The sequence below is a fragment of the Tachypleus tridentatus genome, chromosome 10, assembly GCF_004210375.1.
Source record: "Tachypleus tridentatus isolate NWPU-2018 chromosome 10, ASM421037v1, whole genome shotgun sequence".
Taxonomy (NCBI): Eukaryota; Metazoa; Arthropoda; class Merostomata; order Xiphosura; family Limulidae; genus Tachypleus; species Tachypleus tridentatus.
This window is the reverse complement of record NC_134834.1, coordinates 15,339,225-15,359,517: the sequence shown is the minus strand read 5'-3', so window position 1 is coordinate 15,359,517 and position 20,293 is coordinate 15,339,225. Positions and strand designations below refer to the sequence as shown.

Here is a 20,293-nt window from a genome sequence, read left to right as displayed (position 1 = left end):
AACATAGAATTTAAGAAAGTATGTGTTTTGGTGAATACTTGTGACGTTGCTGAGTGGTATTAGAACTATCTCGGGTATTATTCATCTGTTTTAGTGAATACTCGTGACGTTGCTGAAAGTGGTATTAGAACTATCTCTGGTATTATTCATCTGTTTTAGTGAATACTTGTGACGTTACTGAAAGTGGTATTAGAACTATCTCGGGTATTATTCATCTGTTTTAGTGAATACTCGTGACGTTGCTGAAAGTGGTATTAGAACTATCTCGGGTATTATTCATCTGTTTTGGTGAATACTTGTGACGTTGCTGAAAGTGGTATTAGAACTATCTCTGGTATTATTCATCTGTTTTACTGAATACTTGTGACGTTACTGAAAGTGGTATTAGAACTATCTCGGGTATTATTCATCTGTTTTAGTGAATACTTGTGATGTTACTGAAAGTGGTATTAGAACTATCTCTGGTATTATTCATCTGTTTTGGTGAATACTTGTGACGTTACTGAAAGTAGTATTAGAACTATCTCTGGTATTATTCATCTGTTTTGGTGAATACTTGTGACGTTGCTGAGTGGTATTAGAACTATCTCGGGTATTATTCATCTGTTTTGGTGAATTTTTTGTGACGTTGCTGAAAGTGGTATTAGAACTATCTCGGGTATTATTCATCTGTTTTGATGAATACTTGTGACGTTACTGAAAGTGGTATTAGAACTATCTCTGGTATTATTCATCTGTTTTGGTGAATACTTGTGACGTTGCTGAGTGGTATTAGAACTATCTCGGGTATTATTCATCTGTTTTGGTGAATTTTTGTGACGTTGCTGAAAGTGGTATTAGAACTATCTCGGGTATTATTCATCTGTTTTGATGAATACTTGTGACGTTACTGAAAGTGGTATTAGAACTATCTCTGGTATTATTCATCTGTTTTGGTGAATAGTTGTGACGTTACTGAAAGTGGTATTAGAACTATCTCTGGTATTATTCATCTGTTTTGGTGAATACTTGTAACGTTACTGAAAGTGGTATTAGAACTATCTCTGGTATTATTCATCTGTTTTGGTGAATACTTGTGACGTTACTGAAAGTGATATTAGAACTATATCGGGTATTATTCATCATTTTATGATGAATATTTGTGATGTTACTGAAAGTGGTATTAGAACTATCTCTGGTATTATTCATCTGTTTTGGTGAATACTTGTGACGTTGCTCAAAGTGGTATTAGAACTATCTCGGGTATTATTCATCTGTTTTGGTGAATACTTGTGACGTTGCTGAAAGTGGTATTAGAACTATCTCGGGTATTAGTCATCTGTTTTGGTGAATACTTGTGACGTTACTGAAAGTAGTATTAGAACTATCTCTGGTATTATTCATCTGTTTTGGTGAATACTTGTGACGTTGCTGAGTGGTATTAGAACTATCTCGGGTATTATTCATCTGTTTTCGTGAATACTTGTGACGTTGCTGAGTGGTATTAGAACTATCTCGGGTATTATTCATCTGTTTTGGTGAATTTTTGTGACGTTGCTGAAAGTGGTATTAGAACTATCTCGGGTATTATTCATCTGTTTTGATGAATACTTGTGACGTTACTGAAAGTGGTATTAGAACTATCTCTGGTATTATTCATCTGTTTTGGTGAATACTTGTAACGTTACTGAAAGTGGTATTAGAACTATCTCTGGTATTATTCATCTGTTTTGGTGAATACTTGTGACGTTACTGAAAGTGGTATTAGAACTATATCGGGTATTATTCATCATTTTTTGATGAATACTTGTGACGTTGCTGAAAGTGGTATTAGGACTATCTCGGGTATTATTCATCTGTTTTAGTGAATACTTGTGATGTTACTGAAAGTGGTATTAGAACTATCTCGGGTATTATTCATCTGTTTTGGTGAATATTTGTGACGTTGCTGAAAGTGGTATTAGAACTATCTCTGGTATTATTCATCTGTTTTGGTGAATTCTTGTGACATTGCTGAAAGTGGTATTTGAACTATCTCGGGTATTATTCATCTGTTTTGGTGAATACTTGTGACGTTACTGAAAGTGGTATTAGAACTATCTCTGGTATTATTCATCTGTTTTGGTGAATATTTGTGACGTTGCTGAAAGTGGTATTAGAACTATCTCTGGTATTATTCATCTGTTTTGGTGAATTCTTGTGACATTGCTGAAAGTGGTATTAGAACTATCTCGGGTATTATTCATCTGTTTTGGTGAATACTTGTGACGTTGCTGAAAGTGGTATTAGAACTATCTCGGGTATTATTCATCTGTTTTGGTGAATATTTGTGACGTTGCTGAAAGTGGTATTAGAACTATCTCTGGTATTATTCATCTGTTTTGGTGAATTCTTGTGACATTGCTGAAAGTGGTATTTGAACTATCTCGGGTATTATTCATCTGTTTTCGTGAATACTTGTGACGTTGCTGAGTGGTATTAGAACTATCTCGGGTATTATTCATCTGTTTTGGTGAATTTTTGTGACGTTGCTGAAAGTGGTATTAGAACTATCTCGGGTATTATTCATCTGTTTTGATGAATACTTGTGACGTTACTGAAAGTGGTATTAGAACTATCTCTGGTATTATTCATCTGTTTTGGTGAATACTTGTGACGTTACTGAAAGTGGTATTAGAACTATCTCGGGTATTATTCATCTGTTTTGGTGAATTTTTGTGACGTTGCTGAAAGTGGTATTAGAACTATCTCGGGTATTATTCATCTGTTTTGATGAATACTTGTAACGTTACTGAAAGTGGTATTAGAACTATCTCTGGTATTATTCATCTGTTTTGGTGAATACTTGTGACGTTACTGAAAGTGGTATTAGAACTATCTCGGGTATTATTCATCTGTTTTGGTGAATATTTGTGACGTTGCTGAAAGTGGTATTAGAACTATCTCTGGTATTATTCATCTGTTTTGGTGAATTCTTGTGACATTGCTGAAAGTGGTATTTGAACTATCTCGGTATTATTCATCTGTTTTGGTGAATACTTGTGACGTTGCTGAAAGTGGTATTAGAACTATCTCGGGTATTATTCATCTGTTTTGGTGAATACTTGTGACGTTGCTGAAAGTGGTATTAGAACTATCTCTGGTATTATTCATCTGTTTTGGTGAATTCTTGTGACATTGCTGAAAGTGGTATTAGAACTATCTCTGGTATTATTCATCTGTTTTGGTGAATACTTGTGACGTTGCTGAAAGTGGTATTAGAACTATCTCGGTATTATTCATCTGTTTTGGTGAATATTTGTGACGTTGCTGAAAGTGGTATTAGAACTATCTCTGGTATTATTCATCTGTTTTGGTGAATTCTTGTGACGTTGCTGAAAGTGGTATTTGAACTATCTCGGGTATTATTCATCTGTTTTGATGAATACTTGTGGACCTCATTTGCATCTCCTTCAAGGGTTTAGCTTTCAGTAGATAAAACCCACAGAAGACCAACTGTTGTGCTAACCATTAATTTTCTGGTGGTATTGGTTCTCTATGGTAGTTTAGTATGTTACAAGTTAACACACTTTTTCTTCTGCAAACAGTGGCAGCCGTACAGGAAATTTAGAGGTTTCCACAAGATGATGTTAAAAAACAAACAGGTTCAAAGTCTTGATAGAAGTTAAAACCCTGTAACCCAAGCACTTTGAAAAAATGTACCCTTTCTTCTTCAGTACTGTCCCAGTTTACCCCTGAAGAAGAAAGGTCCACCTTGTGAATGGCTATACGGTTTTTAAATCACAAGTTGATGGTGATAAGACTACATATAAACTGCACTCAATGGAACAAGTTTTGGTTTTTATAAGTGTTATATGGTACTTTTCATAAAACATAAACTTCTCAAGCCAATTTTGATGGAGTTATATAAAATAACTGTTGTAACTGTGAAATGTTTCACTCGAATGTCTTAAACTATTCATCCAGAAAGTTTCCAAAACTATTTTTCATCAAAACTATGAGGAGTTTAACACTTTTTTTTTTTCAGATGAGCCACAGAAGGTTACCAATGACACTGAACTCCAGCACTGGAGAGAAGAATTGGTTCTAAGTAGAAACGAAGGTGGTGTTGGCTTGTTGGTACGTACATTGGCTTGTTTGTATGTACAAACGACTAGTTTAATCATATATTTACAAAAACTTTCAGTGAGGAAAAAAAAATATTATTACTGGTTTATTCCAGTGTAAAGTTTTTCTTTGATAAATTCTCAACAGCTGGGTCTCGTAACCCCCTTCCTTGTATTGGTAAAAATGTAGATGAATCAAGTTGACAACTTTCTCAACCCCAAAAAACGTATTCTTGTGGTAAACGTATCAGACTATAGAGTGATTTATTTTTGGATTAGGGTGTTCCAGGAGAAAGTGGAAAATTCACCACAGTTGATCAGGTTATTGATGTGGTGAGTGTTGTGATATCGACTTGTAGCATTGGACATGCTGCAGCTAACTTCCAGCAATATTCAGAGTATGGTTTTCCACCAAATTATCCTGGCATTGTATGTGATGAAATTATTCAAGACAAAGTAAGTGTCATTAGTGTTGCCAATTTGTAAAAACAAGAATGAAACAATCAATTGTATGCTATTCACTTGAAGTCCTAGAGTACCTTGTAAAGTGTTTAGCTTGAGTGATATTATGGGTTTAAAAAATACTGTACTGACTTTTTAAAGATACTGTTATTCTAGATAAGTTTATCCATATTGCTTTGAAGAAGTTCAAGGTTATATGTAGATAGGAGTTAATAAGGTGGACGTGAACTTGGCCTCATAACTGTGGCTTGTTGTCAGTCGTGACAGCAACATTGTGTCGCCCTACACAAGTCTTCAGGGTTAGCAGGGGTATGGTTTTGATATGAGAAGATGGCCAACCTCTTAATCTTAGGAATGACATTTAAAATGAAACAAACAAACAAACAAAAACATCTATTTTCAACCAATTTCAACACCTGTGGAAACCTTTCTCATTTGAATGTCATCATTTCTGCAAAAGTGTGCACTGAATGCCATGTTGTCCATGGACATAATGTTGTGATTATAACCGATAATTCTGTAGCAACTAGCAGAGAATAGCTGCTATAAGATTTGTTTCCTTAATTTTGTACAAAGCTACTCGAGGGCTATCTGCTTTAGCTGTCCCTAATTTAGCAATGTTTAAGATTAGAGGGAAGGCAACTAGTCATCACCACCCACTGCCAACTCTTGGGCTACTCTTTCACCAACAAATAGTGGGATTGACCTTATAATGCCCCCACAGCTGAAAGGGCAAGCATGTTTGGTGTGATGGGGATTTGAACCTGCAACCTTCAGACGACTCGGCCACAGCTATGAGAAAGAAAACGTGGGAATTGACACACTAAAGCTGGTTTTTAAATTTCTAGTATCTCTACATCTTAAATCATGTTTCTTTTAATGTAATCTTTTTTTTCATCTTTGTATGCTGCACTTCTGTAGAGGCCACGCACACTTCAGGACGTCTTGAGGACTCTGCCAGATAAAGAAACAACTCTTGATATAATGGTTATAACCAAGCTGCTAAGTGCTCGAGGAACCAAATCTCTGGGCGATTTTGAAGTTCAATATTTATACCACCCAGTCTGTGTAAGAGCTGCCCAAGAGTGAGTAATTCAGTATATAGTGAAAGAAAAACTTTTTAAAAAATAATTATTTACAGTGTCTTTTGTTCAGGAGCTTATAACAGATGCTGTATGTATAATTGTGAAGGGGTCTTTATTTAGCAACATTTCAATGTGCTGTTTACTTCTTGCTAGATTCCGTGCAGAACTGAAAGCAATCAGCAAAAATATTCAACAACGGAATAAAACTGCTGACTTCCCCTACTCTTGGCTGGATCCTGAGATTGTTCCAAATTCCATTAGCATCTAAAATACACAAAGCATTTGATTATTTTTAAGGCTATAGAAATGATTTGTTTTAACTGCAGCTTAATTATATGTTTGCTCATTTTGTGGAAATATACAGAAATTTTTTATTAATACTTTTTACCATGGTTTTATGATTTAATAAACTGACCTTATGTATTTTCTCATTTGCCTACAATTCTGGTTTTCTAATTCGTTTCATAAACACCCAATCATAAAGTGAACTATATAAAAAACAAACTCAGTTTTATTTTAATAAGCTACATAAAATATATAAGAACTACACCAATCTAAGTAATGAATATATATATGCTCTTATCAATGAGATATCTAGCTCAGAACACTGAGGTCTGGTGTATATTTTCGATCTGACAGATGAGCTTCCAAAATCTTCCCAAACTCGTTTCTTCCCAAAAGATCGACGCTAATGGCAACAGGTTTAGGATATGGGGATGGAGCCTGGAATCTCCGTAACAGAATAGATCCATTCCTAATTCAAATCCCATTCCATAGTCACATTCATCGTTGGCAAACTGGACCAAGGTCATTATTTCATGCAAGTCATCAAGGTGTCTGTCTCGTTCCTTGTCAGTTTTACTGTCGCATATCCTGGCAAGAATGTTTTTGAGGTTACCTGGAAACACGTATTCCTAATTCATTAGAATATTTTAACTCTCAACTAATAACACTACTTAACACATATTTTGTTCCTGGATAGTATGTGTTATTTCTTAACTGCTTATGTTGTAAAAGTACAGAAAATGGCCATTATTCCCTTCAAACTTTGCTTATGTGACCTGGATAATGAAATTTAGATATTCACCTATTTTATATATAAAAACGGACAAATTTGCACATTTTCATTTACATAAGGTCTGAATAAAACAACATATGAATCAAGATTTACATGTATTTATACTAAAGTTATACAAAAATGTTTAGAAGTGAGTAGTTTTTCGATATTTGTGACTGTAATGTAAATCACTTTCACGTATCAGCCCCTAAATACAGTCTCCTATCATGTTTTCGTTATATGCTCCCAGGTCACAAAAGCAAAGTTTGAAGAGAAAAATAGGTCTTTTCCATTTATTTTAGACATAAGCAATTGGAAAATAACACTTTCTGTCCCGGAACAAGAAACAGTAAACATTTTGTGCTTGATTTTCTAGTGGGTTTGTTTAGGTAGATGCATTTACATTAATAACATTCATTAAGATTGTCTGTAAACTAACTCTAAGTGGTGTATTTTAGAAAACAAATCACAAGCGAAGTTCACAAGGTATAATTACTTACTGTTAGTTTCTGGTAGAGGTCTATAACCCACGTTATTACTGTCGACGGGGACAACTATTCCCGCACCGTGGAACGTCTTTGTCACTATCTTTCTGTTCCTCTTTTTAATATTCATTGTTTTTGTTTCTAAACTGTAGTGATGTTTGTCTGCCCACTTCTTTAATGTCTCTTGGATTTCGAGTAATTTGTCTTTCATTTTCTTTGCACAAGACGTCTGAAGAACTTTTGTTATTTCCACGCTGATAAATATAAAATCAAAAACTAAACACGTTTCAGCTTTGGGAGGAAGCTGTTTACAATACCGTTTAATACAAAATTGTTTTAAGCTGAAAACCATATTTTGATCGGCTTCCAATGAAGAATGTATATGTAATAGGTAATAATGAATGCTATCACACATACTATATGCATCGATTAATATATAGGTTTAACATAAAACATCATCTGATTCCCAACATAAATCATAAACTTTACCAGATAGAACAAAATGGTTCTTAGTTATTTGTCCAAAAACCCTTCAGCAACAGAAGTTCCTTTATGTTACTTATTGAAAAGACTATACAAATTTGAGATCATTACCAAATGTATTAAATGTATATATACGTGGAGTTGGTGGAATTTCTTTCACATAGATACAGCAAGCTATCCATAATTTTAAACTGGTAGATTGGAAGGAAAGCAGTTATTTGACAGTACTAACAGCTAACTCTTGGATCATAGTTCTCAGACTAGGTTTTGATTTATACTGCAAACATAGGTATACTTGATACTGCTAACACATGACCAATTAATATAGAATTCTTGTTTACTTTAAAATCATTTTCAATTGAACCACACAAAATGCAAAACAGGCAAAGAAATAACCATATTTCATGTAGTGGGTAGAAATGTAAAGAAAACCTCTCACGCTATGAGGTTTTACCATAAGATTTCTGTTGTAAAAAGGGTTAAAGGTAAGAACTTACTTGACAGCAGCAAAAAGATTGTCGCCTACAGGAGTGATCTTGCATCCCCTAGTAGCAGAATTAGCAGCTACAAATACTGGTGGTTCACCGGTTCATCTCTAATGTGAACAAGAAGGTTAGTTATTCTCCTAACATCTCTCAGGAGAAATCAGTTAACACTCTTTGTATAACCACTTATGAATCATGATACTTCCTGTGAACTTGGAAGTTGTCCATTTAACATAAATAAATACCCTGAAGTTACTTACATCAATATGATGTTCCTTACTATCAACACAAGATGTCTTCAAATCTCAAACACATGCACTAAATACATTTCTCCGACTAGTTTTCTTCTCGTCTGACTACGTCTGTATTTAAAAGTTCTACAGTGGATGGATAAGTGATCTTAAAACTTAAGTAGTAAAAAACAAAGTAATTTTAAACAGTTTCTGTTTTATCCTTTTATACATGATGGAAACACGGTGAACTTTTACCATCAGATACAGTTAAACAGTCGATCGGCAACAAAATTATTTTGGAAGGAGAAACGTTTTACCTGAAGTATCCTAAGTGATACTGGGTTTTGTTGTCACCTTTAAAGACCGCCTGAAACTCTGGTGGATCGTAGTAATATCGCCAGTGACGGAGGAAGTCACTGGGTTTCTGTACATGAATGTTCCTAAGCTTTTTTCCCCAGAATATCAAATGGTCCTACAAGTTCAATTCCCAATGCATTTTTTAAGGCATCTAGAACAAACCAGTTAAACTGCCTTAGCCTCAAATAAAATGTTGGAAAACCAACCAGCTTATGCCACAGAAGACTAAGGACTTGTGACTTTATGTACAATATTAAATATAATAATTCTTAAAAGTAAAAACTATATAATTGTAAATTAATAGTCTAGAGTGATTTACAACAGCATTGGGGTAAGAATGGGGTAGCTATAAATGTGGATTTCATTGTATCATTAAACTTAATACAAGCTTAGAAATCTGTTCACTCAGTACACATCCCACTGTGGGACAGTATATAAGTTTCTTTGACTTACAATGCTAAAATCAGGGAATTGTTTCCTCGTAGACACAGCATATAGCCTGAGGTCACTTTGCTATAAGAAACCACGTACACCTTTGGCTAGCATTTTTATAAACATTGTTAAAGACTTAATAACCTCTGTCCAACTGAAGGTTCCACAAGCTTGTGGAATAAATGAACTTGAGAACAAATCTCTATAATTTCCTTTATAATGAACAGAATTAATCTAAACTCTAAGTCAAAATGTTATTTCTAAGTCCATCTATAAAGGAAATCACTATTACAGGGGCTGAAAATGGTTAAGCTCTAAGTTCCAGCATCTCCTTGTCTTGGGATAAAATCTGAGACTTCTAGCATGACAAGTGGCTTCTTCACTGAAGTTGTGTCAGTTTTCTGGATATTATTTAGCAATGTAATAATTATTTAACCTTATTTGTATAGGGAGGGCCAAGGATCATATGTCATAAACTTTTACAGAATGGTATTATATATTTGATGTCAGAGCTATCTATTTTTTTTTACTCTAAAGTGATTAGTTAACAACAATTTGAGGTAGAAGAGAGGAAGTATCAGATACAAAATACAGAAATACTGAATAAAAGTGTAGGTTGCATTCTGAAGAGTTCATGGGTCAAGTAGATGTAAAACTGTAAGCAGGACAAAATAATACAAATTTTTATCAAATGTGCATTATCTTGACCACAACTTCTCAGCCTGAGCCATAGTGAAATTGATAATTCACAGACATGTACATAATAATAAAAGCTCGTTAGGTTCTATGAAAAAAACACAATAAATTTCGAATTATAGTCAATCTAATGACCCAGCCCCCTGCATGTTTGGTTGAGAGAAAGCATTGCACAAAATATCATATATGTGATAACTAAAGCCTTAATATTTCATAGTTTAACAAATTCAAATACAATGATTATTTATTTTAGAAACACCTTAAAACAATACTCATAATATTATGCACACATTTATAAAAGATAACACACATTTTAATTGTTTGTTAAAAATTAAATGTACCAGCTAACAAATTTTAATAATTACACTCCACCTATTTCTCTGAAAATAAACATAATTTAAAATGTTTTAAGTTGTGTAATACGAAGGTTTAAGTGCAGGAACTTTCTGTCCCATACTGGCAAACAATCTTTATTATTATTTTACAGAAAGAAACAATTTTGAGTTTAAAGGTTACCCTGTGGCTTTTCAGCATTCATGGATTTACAAAACTCCCAAAAATGAAAGAAGTCTTCTGGCATTGTTTAGAAACTTTGACTTAATATTTTCATGGATATCGCCTGGAGAAGAAGGAAGCTTTATTTCACTATTTTCATCCTCCAATTTATTTACTGGAGAAGCCTTTTCTGGAGAAAAATATATAAATTTAATTACTATTATATATAAAAGTTAATATTTATAGAATGTTTAGTAATAAGTATGGACATTTCATCAATGAAATATGATACAAAGAGTTAACTTGTCTCTACTATAACCCTGAACCATAGAGTTACTTGTCTCTACTATAACCCTGAACCATAGAGTTACTTGTCTCTAGTATAACCCTGAACCATAGAGTTACTTGTCTCTACTGTAATCCTGAACCATAGAGATACTTGTCTCTACTGTAACCCTGAACCATAGAGTTACTTGTCTCTACTATAACCCTGAACCATAGAGTTACTTGTCTCTACTGTAACCGTGAACCATAGTTACTTGTCTCTACTGTAACCCTGAACCATAGAGTTACTTGTCTCTACTATAACCATGAACTATAGAGTTACTTGTCTCTACTGTAACCCTGAACCATAGAGTTACTTGTCTCTACTGTAACCCTGAACCATAGAGTTACTTGTCTCTACTGAACCATAACCCTGAACCATAGAGTTACTTGTCTCTACTGTAACCCTGAACCATAGAGTTACTTGTCTCTACTGTAACCCTGAACCATAGAGTTACTTGTCTCTACTGTAACCCTGAACCATAGAGTTACTTGTCTCTACTGTAACCCTGAACCATAGAGTTACTTGTCTCTACTGTAACCCTGAACCATAGAGTTACTTGTCTCTACTGTAACCCTGAACCATAGAGTTACTTGTCTCTACTGTAACCCTGAACCATAGAGTTACTTGTCTCTACTGTAACCCTGAACCATAGAGTTACTTGTCTCTACTGTAACCCTGAACCATAGAGTTACTTGTCTCTACTATAACCCTGAACCATAGAGTTACTTGTCTCTACTATAACCCTGAACCATAGAGTTACTTGTCTCTACCATAACCCTGAACCATAGAGTTACTTGTCTCTACTATAACCCTGAACCATAGAGTTACTTGTCTCTACTATAACCCTGAACCATAGAGTTACTTGTCTCTACTGTAACCCTGAACCATAGAGTTACTTGTCTCTACTGTAACCCTGAACCATAGAGTTACTTGTCTCTACTATAACCCTGAACCATAGAGTTACTTGTCTCTACTATAACCCTGAACCATAGAGTTACTTGTCTCTACTATAACCCTGAACCATAGAGTTACTTGTCTCTACTGTAACCCTGAACCATAGTTACTTGTCTCTACTGTAACCCTGAACCATAGAGTTACTTGTCTCTACCGTAACCCTGAACCAGAGTTACTTGTCTCTACTGTAACCCTGAACCATAGAGTTACTTGTCTCTACTGTAACCCTGAACCATAGAGTTACTTGTCTCTACTGTAACCCTGAACCATAGAGTTACTTGTCTCTACTGTAACCCTGAACCATAGAGTTACTTGTCTCTACTGTAACCCTGAACCATAGAGTTACTTGTCTCTACTGTAACCCTGAACCATAGTTACTTGTCTCTACTGTAACCCTGAACCATAGAGTTACTTGTCTCTACTGTAACCCTGAACCATAGAGTTACTTGTCTCTACTGTAACCCTGAACCATAGAGTTACTTGTCTCTACTGTAACCCTGAACCATAGAGTTACTTGTCTCTACTATAACCCTGAACCATAGAGTTACTTGTCTCTACCATAACCCTGAACCATAGAGTTACTTGTCTCTACTGTAACCCTGAACCATAGAGTTACTTGTCTCTACCATAACCCTGAACCATAGAGTTACTTGTCTCTACCATAACCCTGAACCATAGAGTTACTTGTCTCTACCATAACCCTGAACCATAGAGTTACTTGTCTCTACTGTAACCCTGAACCATAGAGTTACTTGTCTCTACCATAACCCTGAACCATAGAGTTACTTGTCTCTACTGTAACCCTGAACCATAGAGTTACTTGTCTCTACTGTAACCCTGAACCATAGAGTTACTTGTCTCTACTGTAACCCTGAACCATAGAGTTACTTGTCTCTACTGTAACCGTGAACCATAGAGTTACTTGTCTCTACTGTAACCCTGAACCATAGAGTTACTTGTCTCTACTGTAACCCTGAACCATAGAGTTACTTGTCTCTACTATAACCCTGAACCATAGAGTTACTTGTCTCTACTATAACCCTGAACCATAGTTACTTGTCTCTACCATAACCCTGAACCATAGAGTTACTTGTCTCTACCATAACCCTGAACCATAGAGTTACTTGTCTCTACTATAACCCTGAACCATAGAGTTACTTGTCTCTACTATTACCCTGAACCATAGAGTTACTTGTCTCTACTATAACCCTGAACCATAGAGTTACTTGTCTCTACTATAACCCTGAACCATAGAGTTACTTGTCTCTACCATAACCCTGAACCATAGAGTTACTTGTCTCTACTGTAACCCTGAACCATAGAGTTACTTGTCTCTACTGTAACCCTGAACCATAGAGTTACTTGTCTCTACTGTAACCCTGAACCATAGAGTTACTTGTCTCTACTGTAACCCTGAACCATAGAATTACTTGTCTCTACAGTAACCCTGAACCATAGAGTTACTTGTCTCTACTGTAACCCTGAACCAGAGTTACTTGTCTCTACTGTAACCCTGAACCATAGAGTTACTTGTCTCTACTATAACCCTGAACCATAGAGTTACTTGTCTCTACTATAACCCTGAACCATAGAGTTACTTGTCTCTACCATAACCCTGAACCATAGAGTTACTTGTCTCTACTATAACCCTGAACCATAGAGTTACTTGTCTCTACCATAACCCTGAACCATAGAGTTACTTGTCTCTACTGTAACCCTGAACCATAGAGTTACTTGTCTCTACTGTAACCCTGAACCATAGAGTTACTTGTCTCTACTGTAACCCTGAACCATAGAGTTACTTGTCTCTACTATAACCGTGAACCATAGAGTTACTTGTCTCTACTGTAACCCTGAACCATAGAGTTACTTGTCTCTACTGTAACCCTGAACCATAGAGTTACTTGTCTCTACCATAACCCTGAACCATAGAGTTACTTGTCTCTACTGTAACCCTGAACCATAGAGTTACTTGTCTCTACTGTAACCCTGAACCATAGAGTTACTTGTCTCTACTGTAACCCTGAACCATAGAGTTACTTGTCTCTACTGTAACCCTGAACCATAGAGTTACTTGTCTCTACTGTAACCCTGAACCATAGAGTTACTTGTCTCTACTGTAACCCTGAACCATAGAGTTACTTGTCTCTACTGTAACCCTGAACCATAGAGTTACTTGTCTCTACTGTAACCCTGAACCATAGAGTTACTTGTCTCTACTATAACCCTGAACCATAGAGTTACTTGTCTCTACAGTAACCCTGAACCATAGAGTTACTTGTCTCTACAGTAACCCTGAACCATAGAGTTACTTGTCTCTACAGTAACCCTTAACCATAGAGTTACTTGTCTCTACTATAATCCTGAACCATAGAGTTACTTGTCTCTACTATAACCCTGAACCATAGAGTTACTTGTCTCTACTATAACCCTGAACCATAGAGTTACTTGTCTCTACCATAACCCTGAACCATAGAGTTACTTGTCTCTACCATAACCCTGAACCATAGAGTTACTTGTCTCTACCATAACCCTGAACCATAGAGTTACTTGTCTCTATCATAACCCTGAACCATAGAGTTACTTGTCTCTACTATCACCCTGAACCATAGAGTTTCTTGTCTCTACTGCAACCCTGAACCATAGTTACTTGTCTCTACTGTAACCCTGAACCATAGAGTTACTTGTCTCTACTGTAACCCTGAACCATAGAGTTACTTGTCTCTACTGTAACCCTGAACCATAGAGTTACTTGTCTCTACTATAACCCTGAACCATAGAGTTACTTGTCTCTACTGTAACCCTGAACCATAGAGTTACTTGTCTCTACTGTAACCCTGAACCATAGAGTTACTTGTCTCTACTGTAACCCTGAACCATAGAGTTACTTGTCTCTACTGTAACCCTGAACCATAGAGTTACTTGTCTCTACTGTAACCCTGAACCATAGAGTTACTTGTCTCTACTATAACCCTGAACCATAGAGTTACTTGTCTCTACTGTAACCCTGAACCATAGAGTTACTTGTCTCTACTGTAACCCTGAACCATAGAGTTACTTGTCTCTACTGTAACCCTGAACCATAGAGTTACTTGTCTCTACTGTAACCCTGAACCATAGAGTTACTTGTCTCTACTGTAACCCTGAACCATAGAGTTACTTGTCTCTACTGTAACCCTGAACCATAGAGTTACTTGTCTCTACTGTAACCCTGAACCATAGAGTTACTTGTCTCTACTGTAACCCTGAACCATAGAGTTACTTGTCTCTACTGTAATCCTGAACCATAGTTACTTGTCTCTACTGTAACCCTGAACCATAGAGTTACTTGTCTCTACTGTAACCCTGAACCATAGAGTTACTTGTCTCTACTGTAACCCTGAACCATAGAGTTACTTGTCTCTAACCCTAACCCTGAACCATAGAGTTACTTGTCTCTACTGTAACCCTGAACCATAGAGTTACTTGTCTCTACTGTAACCCTGAACCATAGAGTTACTTGTCTCTACTGTAACCCTGAACCATAGAGTTACTTGTCTCTACTAACTGAACCATAACCCTGAACCATAGAGTTACTTGTCTCTACTGTAACCCTGAACCATAGAGTTACTTGTCTCTACTGTAACCCTGAACCATAGAGTTACTTGTCTCTACTGTAACCCTGAACCATAGAGTTACTTGTCTCTACTGTAACCCTGAACCATAGAGTTACTTGTCTCTACTGTAACCCTGAACCATAGAGTTACTTGTCTCTACTGTAACCCTGAACCATAGAGTTACTTGTCTCTACTGTAACCCTGAACCATAGAGTTACTTGTCTCTACTGTAACCCTGAACCATAGAGTTACTTGTCTCTACTGTAACCCTGAACCATAGAGTTACTTGTCTCTACTGTAACCCTGAACCATAGAGTTACTTGTCTCTACTGTAACCCTGAACCATAGAGTTACTTGTCTCTACTGTAACCCTGAACCATAGAGTTACTTGTCTCTACTGTAACCCTGAACCATAGAGTTACTTGTCTCTACTGTAACCCTGAACCATAGAGTTACTTGTCTCTACTGTAACCCTGAACCATAGAGTTACTTGTCTCTACTATAATCCTGAACCATAGAGTTACTTGTCTCTACTGTAACCCTGAACCATAGAGTTACTTGTCTCTCTAACCCTGAACCATAGAGTTAACCCTGAACCATAGAGTTACTTGTCTCTACTGTAACCCTGAACCATAGAGTTACTTGTCTCTACCATAACCCTGAACCATAGAGTTACTTGTCTCTACTGTAACCCTGAACCATAGAGTTACTTGTCTCTACTGTAACCCTGAACCATAGAGTTACTTGTCTCTACTGTAACCCTGAACCATAGAGTTACTTGTCTCTACTGTAACCCTGAACCATAGAGTTACTTGTCTCTACTGTAACCCTGAACCATAGAGTTACTTGTCTCTACTGTAACCCTGAACCATAGAGTTACTTGTCTCTACTGTAACCCTGAACCATAGAGTTACTTGTCTCTACTGTAACCCTGAACCATAGAGTTACTTGTCTCTACTACCTAGACAATCCCTGAACCCATAGAGTTACTTGTCTCTACTGTAACCCTGAACCATAGAGTTACTTGTCTCTACTGTAACCCTGAACCATAGAGTTACTTGTCTCTACTGTAAACCCTGAACCATAGAGTTACTTGTCTCTACTGTAACCCTGAACCATAGAGTTACTTGTCTACTCATAACCCTGAACCATAGAGTTACTTGTCTCTACTGTAACCCTGAACCATAGAGTTACTTGTCTCTACTGTAACCCTGAACCATAGAGTTACTTGTCTCTACCTGTAACCCTGAACCATAGTTACTTGTCTCTACTGTAACCCTGAACCATAGAGTTACTTGTCTCTACTGTAACCCTGAACCATAGAGTTACTTGTCTCTACTGTAACCCTGAACCATAGAGTTACTTGTCTCTACTGTAACCCTGAACCATAGTTAGTTACTTGTCTCTACTGTAACCCTGAACCATAGAGTTACTTGTCTCTACTGTAACCCTGAACCATAGAGTTACTTGTCTCTACTGTAACCCTGAACCATAGAGTTACTTGTCTCTACTGTAACCCTGAACCATAGAGTTACTTGTCTCTACTGTAACCCTGAACCATAGAGTTACTTGTCTCTACCATAACCCTGAACCATAGAGTTACTTGTCTCTACTGTAACCCTGAACCATAGAGTTACTTGTCTCTACTGTAACCCTGAACCATAGAGTTACTTGTCTCTACTGTAACCCTGAACCATAGAGTTACTTGTCTCTACTGTAACCATGAACCATAGAGTTACTTGTCTCTACTGTAACCCTGAACCATAGAGTTACTTGTCTCTACTGTAACCCTGAACCATAGAGTTACTTGTCTCTACTGTAATCCTGAACCATAGAGTTACTTGTCTCTACTGTAACCCTGAACCATAGAGTTACTTGTCTCTACTGTAACCCTGAACCATAGAGTTACTTGTCTCTACTGTAACCCTGAACCATAGTTACTTGTCTCTACTGTAACCCTGAACCATAGAGTTACTTGTCTCTACTGTAACCCTGAACCATAGAGTTACTTGTCTCTACTGTAAACCTGAACCATAGAGTTACTTGTCTCTACTGTAACCCCTGAACCATAGAGTTACTTGTCTCTACTGTAACCCTGAACCATAGAGTTACTTGTCTCTACTGTAATCCCTGAACCATAGAGTTACTTGTCTCTACTGTAACCCTGAACCATAGAGTTACTTGCTTCTCTGCCTATAACCCTGAACCATAGAGTTACTTGTCTCTACTGTAACCCTGAACCATAGAGTTACTTGTCTCTACTGTAACCCTGAACCATAGAGTTACTTGTCTCTACTGTAACCCTGAACCATAGTTACTTGTCTCTACTGTAACCCTGAACCATAGAGTTACTTGTCTCTACTGTAACCCTGAACCATAGAGTTACTTGTCTCTACTGTAACCCTGAACCATAGAGTTACTTGTCTCTACTGTAACCCTGAACCATAGAGTTACTTGTCTCTGCCTGTAACCCCTGAACCATAGAGTTACTTGTCTCTACTGTAACCCTGAACCATAGAGTTACTTGTCTCTACTGTAACCCTGAACCATAGAGTTACTTGTCTCTACTGTAACCCCTGAACCATAGAGTTACTTGTCTCTACTGTAACCCTGAACCATAGAGTTAACTGTAACCCTGAACCATAGAGTTACTTGTCTCTACTATAACCCTGAACCATAGAGTTACTTGTCTCTACTGTAACCCTGAACCATAGAGTTACTTGTCTCTACCTGTAACCCTGAACCATAGAGTTACTTGTCTCTACTCCTGTAACCCTGAACCATAGAGTTACTTGTCTCTACTGTAACCCTGAACCATAGAGTTACTTGTCTCTACTGTAACCCTGAACCATAGAGTTACTTGTCTCTACTGTAACCCTGAACCATAGAGTTACTTGTCTCTACCATAACCCTGAACCATAGAGTTACTTGTCTCTACTGTAACCCTGAACCATAGAGTTACTTGTCTCTACTGTAACCCTGAACCATAGAGTTACTTGTCTCTACTGTAACCCTGAACCATAGAGTTACTTGTCTCTACTGTAACCCTGAACCATAGAGTTACTTGTCTCTGCTCAACAAAATCCTGAACCATACTTGTCTCTACTGTAACCCTGAACCATAGAGTTACTTGTCTCTACTGTAACCCTGAACCATAGTTACTTGTCTCTACTGTAACCCTGAACCATAGAGTTACTTGTCTCTACCTTAACCCTGAACCATAGAGTTACTTGTCTCTACTGTAACCCTGAACCATAGTTACTTGTCTCTACTGTAACCCTGAACCATAGAGTTACTTGTCTCTACTGTAACCCTGAACCATAGAGTTACTTGTCTCTACTGTAACCCTGAACCATAGGTTACTTGTCTCTACTGCAACCCTGAACCATAGAGTTACTTGTCTCTACTGTAATCCTGAACCATAGAGTTACTTGTCTCTACTGTAACCCTGAACCATAGAGTTACTTGTCTCTACTGTAACCCTGAACCATAGAGTTACTTGTCTCTACTGTAACCCTGAACCATAGAGTTACTTGTCTCTACTGTAACCCTGAACCATGGAGTTACTTGTCTACTGTAACCCTGAACCATAGAGTTACTTGTCTCTACTGTAACCCTGAACCATAGAGGTTACTTCAATAACCCTGAACCATGGAGTTACTTGTCTCTCTGCCAGTAGCCACTGAACCACCGGGTGCTTGTCTCTACTGTAAACCTGAACCATAGGATTGCTTGTCTCTATCTGAACGAGTACCTCTACTGGGAGTTACTTGTCTCTACTGTAACCCTGAACCATAGAGTTACTTGTCTCTACCATTTGTAACCCTGAACCATAGAGTTACTTGTCTCTACTGTAACCCTGAACCATAGAGTTACTTGTCTCTACTGTAACCCTGAACCATAGAGTTACTTGTCTCTACTGATAACCCTGAACCATAGAGTTACTTGTCTCTACTGTAACCCTGAACCATAGTTACTTGTCTCTACTGTAAGAACCCTGAACCATAGAGTTGCTTGTCTAACTACTGTAACCCCCTGAAACTAGAGTTACTTTGTCTCTACTGTAACCCTGAACCATAGAGTTACTTGTCTCTCTACTGTAATCCTGAACCATAGAGTTACTTGTCTCTACTGTAACCCTGAACCATAGAGTTACTTGTCTCTACTATAACCCCTGAACCATGGGAGTTACTTGTCTCTACCCTGTAACCTGAAACATAGAGTTACTTGTCTCTACTGCAACCCTGAACCAGAGTTACTTGTCTCTACTATAACCCTGAACCATAGAGTTACTTGTCTCTACTGTAACCCTGAACCATGGAGTTACTTGTCTCTACTGTAATAACCCTGAACCATAGAGTTACTTGTCTCTACTGTAACCCTGAACCATGGGAGTTACTTGTCTCTACTGTAACCCTGAACCATAGAGTTACTTGTCTCTACTAAGTTAACCCTGAACCATAGAGTTACTTGTCTCTACTGTAACCCTGAACCATAGAGTTACTTGTCTCTGCTGTGGCTTCCTGAACCATGGAGTTACTTGTCTCTCACTGTAACCCTTAACCATAGAGTTACTTGTCTCTGCTATAACCCTGAACCATGGGAGTTACTTTCTCTACTATGAACCCTGAACCATAGAGTTACTTGTCTCTACCTATCACCCATAAGACCATAGAGTTGCTTGTCTCTGCTGCAATCCTGGACCATGGGGTTGCTTGTCTCTGCATGACACAGAACCATAGGTTAGCGGCTCTACCATAGCCCTGAACCATGGAGTTACTTGTCTCTACCACGCCTTCCCTGAACCATAGAGGTTACTTGTCTCTACTATAACCCTGAACCATAGGGTTTGCTTGTCTCTACTATCACCCTGGACCATAGGGTTACTTGTCTCTACAGCCCTGAACCATGCCAATTTGCTTGTCTCTACTGTAACCCTGAACCATAGAGTTACTTGTCTCTACTACCTGCCCTGGATATGGGGAGTTACTTCTGCAACCCTAGAACCATAGGTTACTTGTCTCTACCATAACCCTGAACCATAGAGTTACTTGTCTCTA

The 20,293-nt window shown here is 37.3% G+C and overlaps 2 protein-coding genes across 11 annotated transcripts in view; one reads left to right on the top strand and one right to left on the bottom strand.

Annotated features, from left to right (window-relative positions):
* Positions 1–20,293, top strand: part of LOC143228773 (allene oxide synthase-lipoxygenase protein-like) — a 141,841-nt gene that overhangs the window by 64,254 nt on the left and 57,294 nt on the right. For 3 of the 10 annotated variants that reach the window (XM_076460117.1, XM_076460121.1, XM_076460114.1), the window contains 4 exons: positions 4,007–4,098; positions 4,365–4,541; positions 5,469–5,632; positions 5,786–6,063. The exons of 5 other annotated variants lie outside the window; for them this stretch is intronic. In XM_076460117.1, coding sequence (XP_076316232.1) covers positions 4,007–4,098; positions 4,365–4,541; positions 5,469–5,632; positions 5,786–5,900 — 548 coding nt within the window. In that variant the 3' untranslated portion in view covers positions 5,901–6,063. Of the gene's footprint in view, positions 1–4,006; positions 4,099–4,364; positions 4,542–5,468; positions 5,633–5,785; positions 6,064–20,293 lie in introns of those variants that run through there. 2 more of the 10 variants (XM_076460122.1, XM_076460120.1) reach the window with 1 other exon arrangement.
* On the bottom strand, positions 6,126–8,282 carry LOC143228775 (histone PARylation factor 1-like). Its single transcript, XM_076460124.1, is given in 4 exon segments — positions 6,126–6,318; positions 6,321–6,530; positions 7,190–7,428; positions 8,155–8,282. Coding segments are annotated over 3 exon segments (498 nt in total). The 5' UTR covers positions 7,386–7,428; positions 8,155–8,282; the 3' UTR covers positions 6,126–6,226.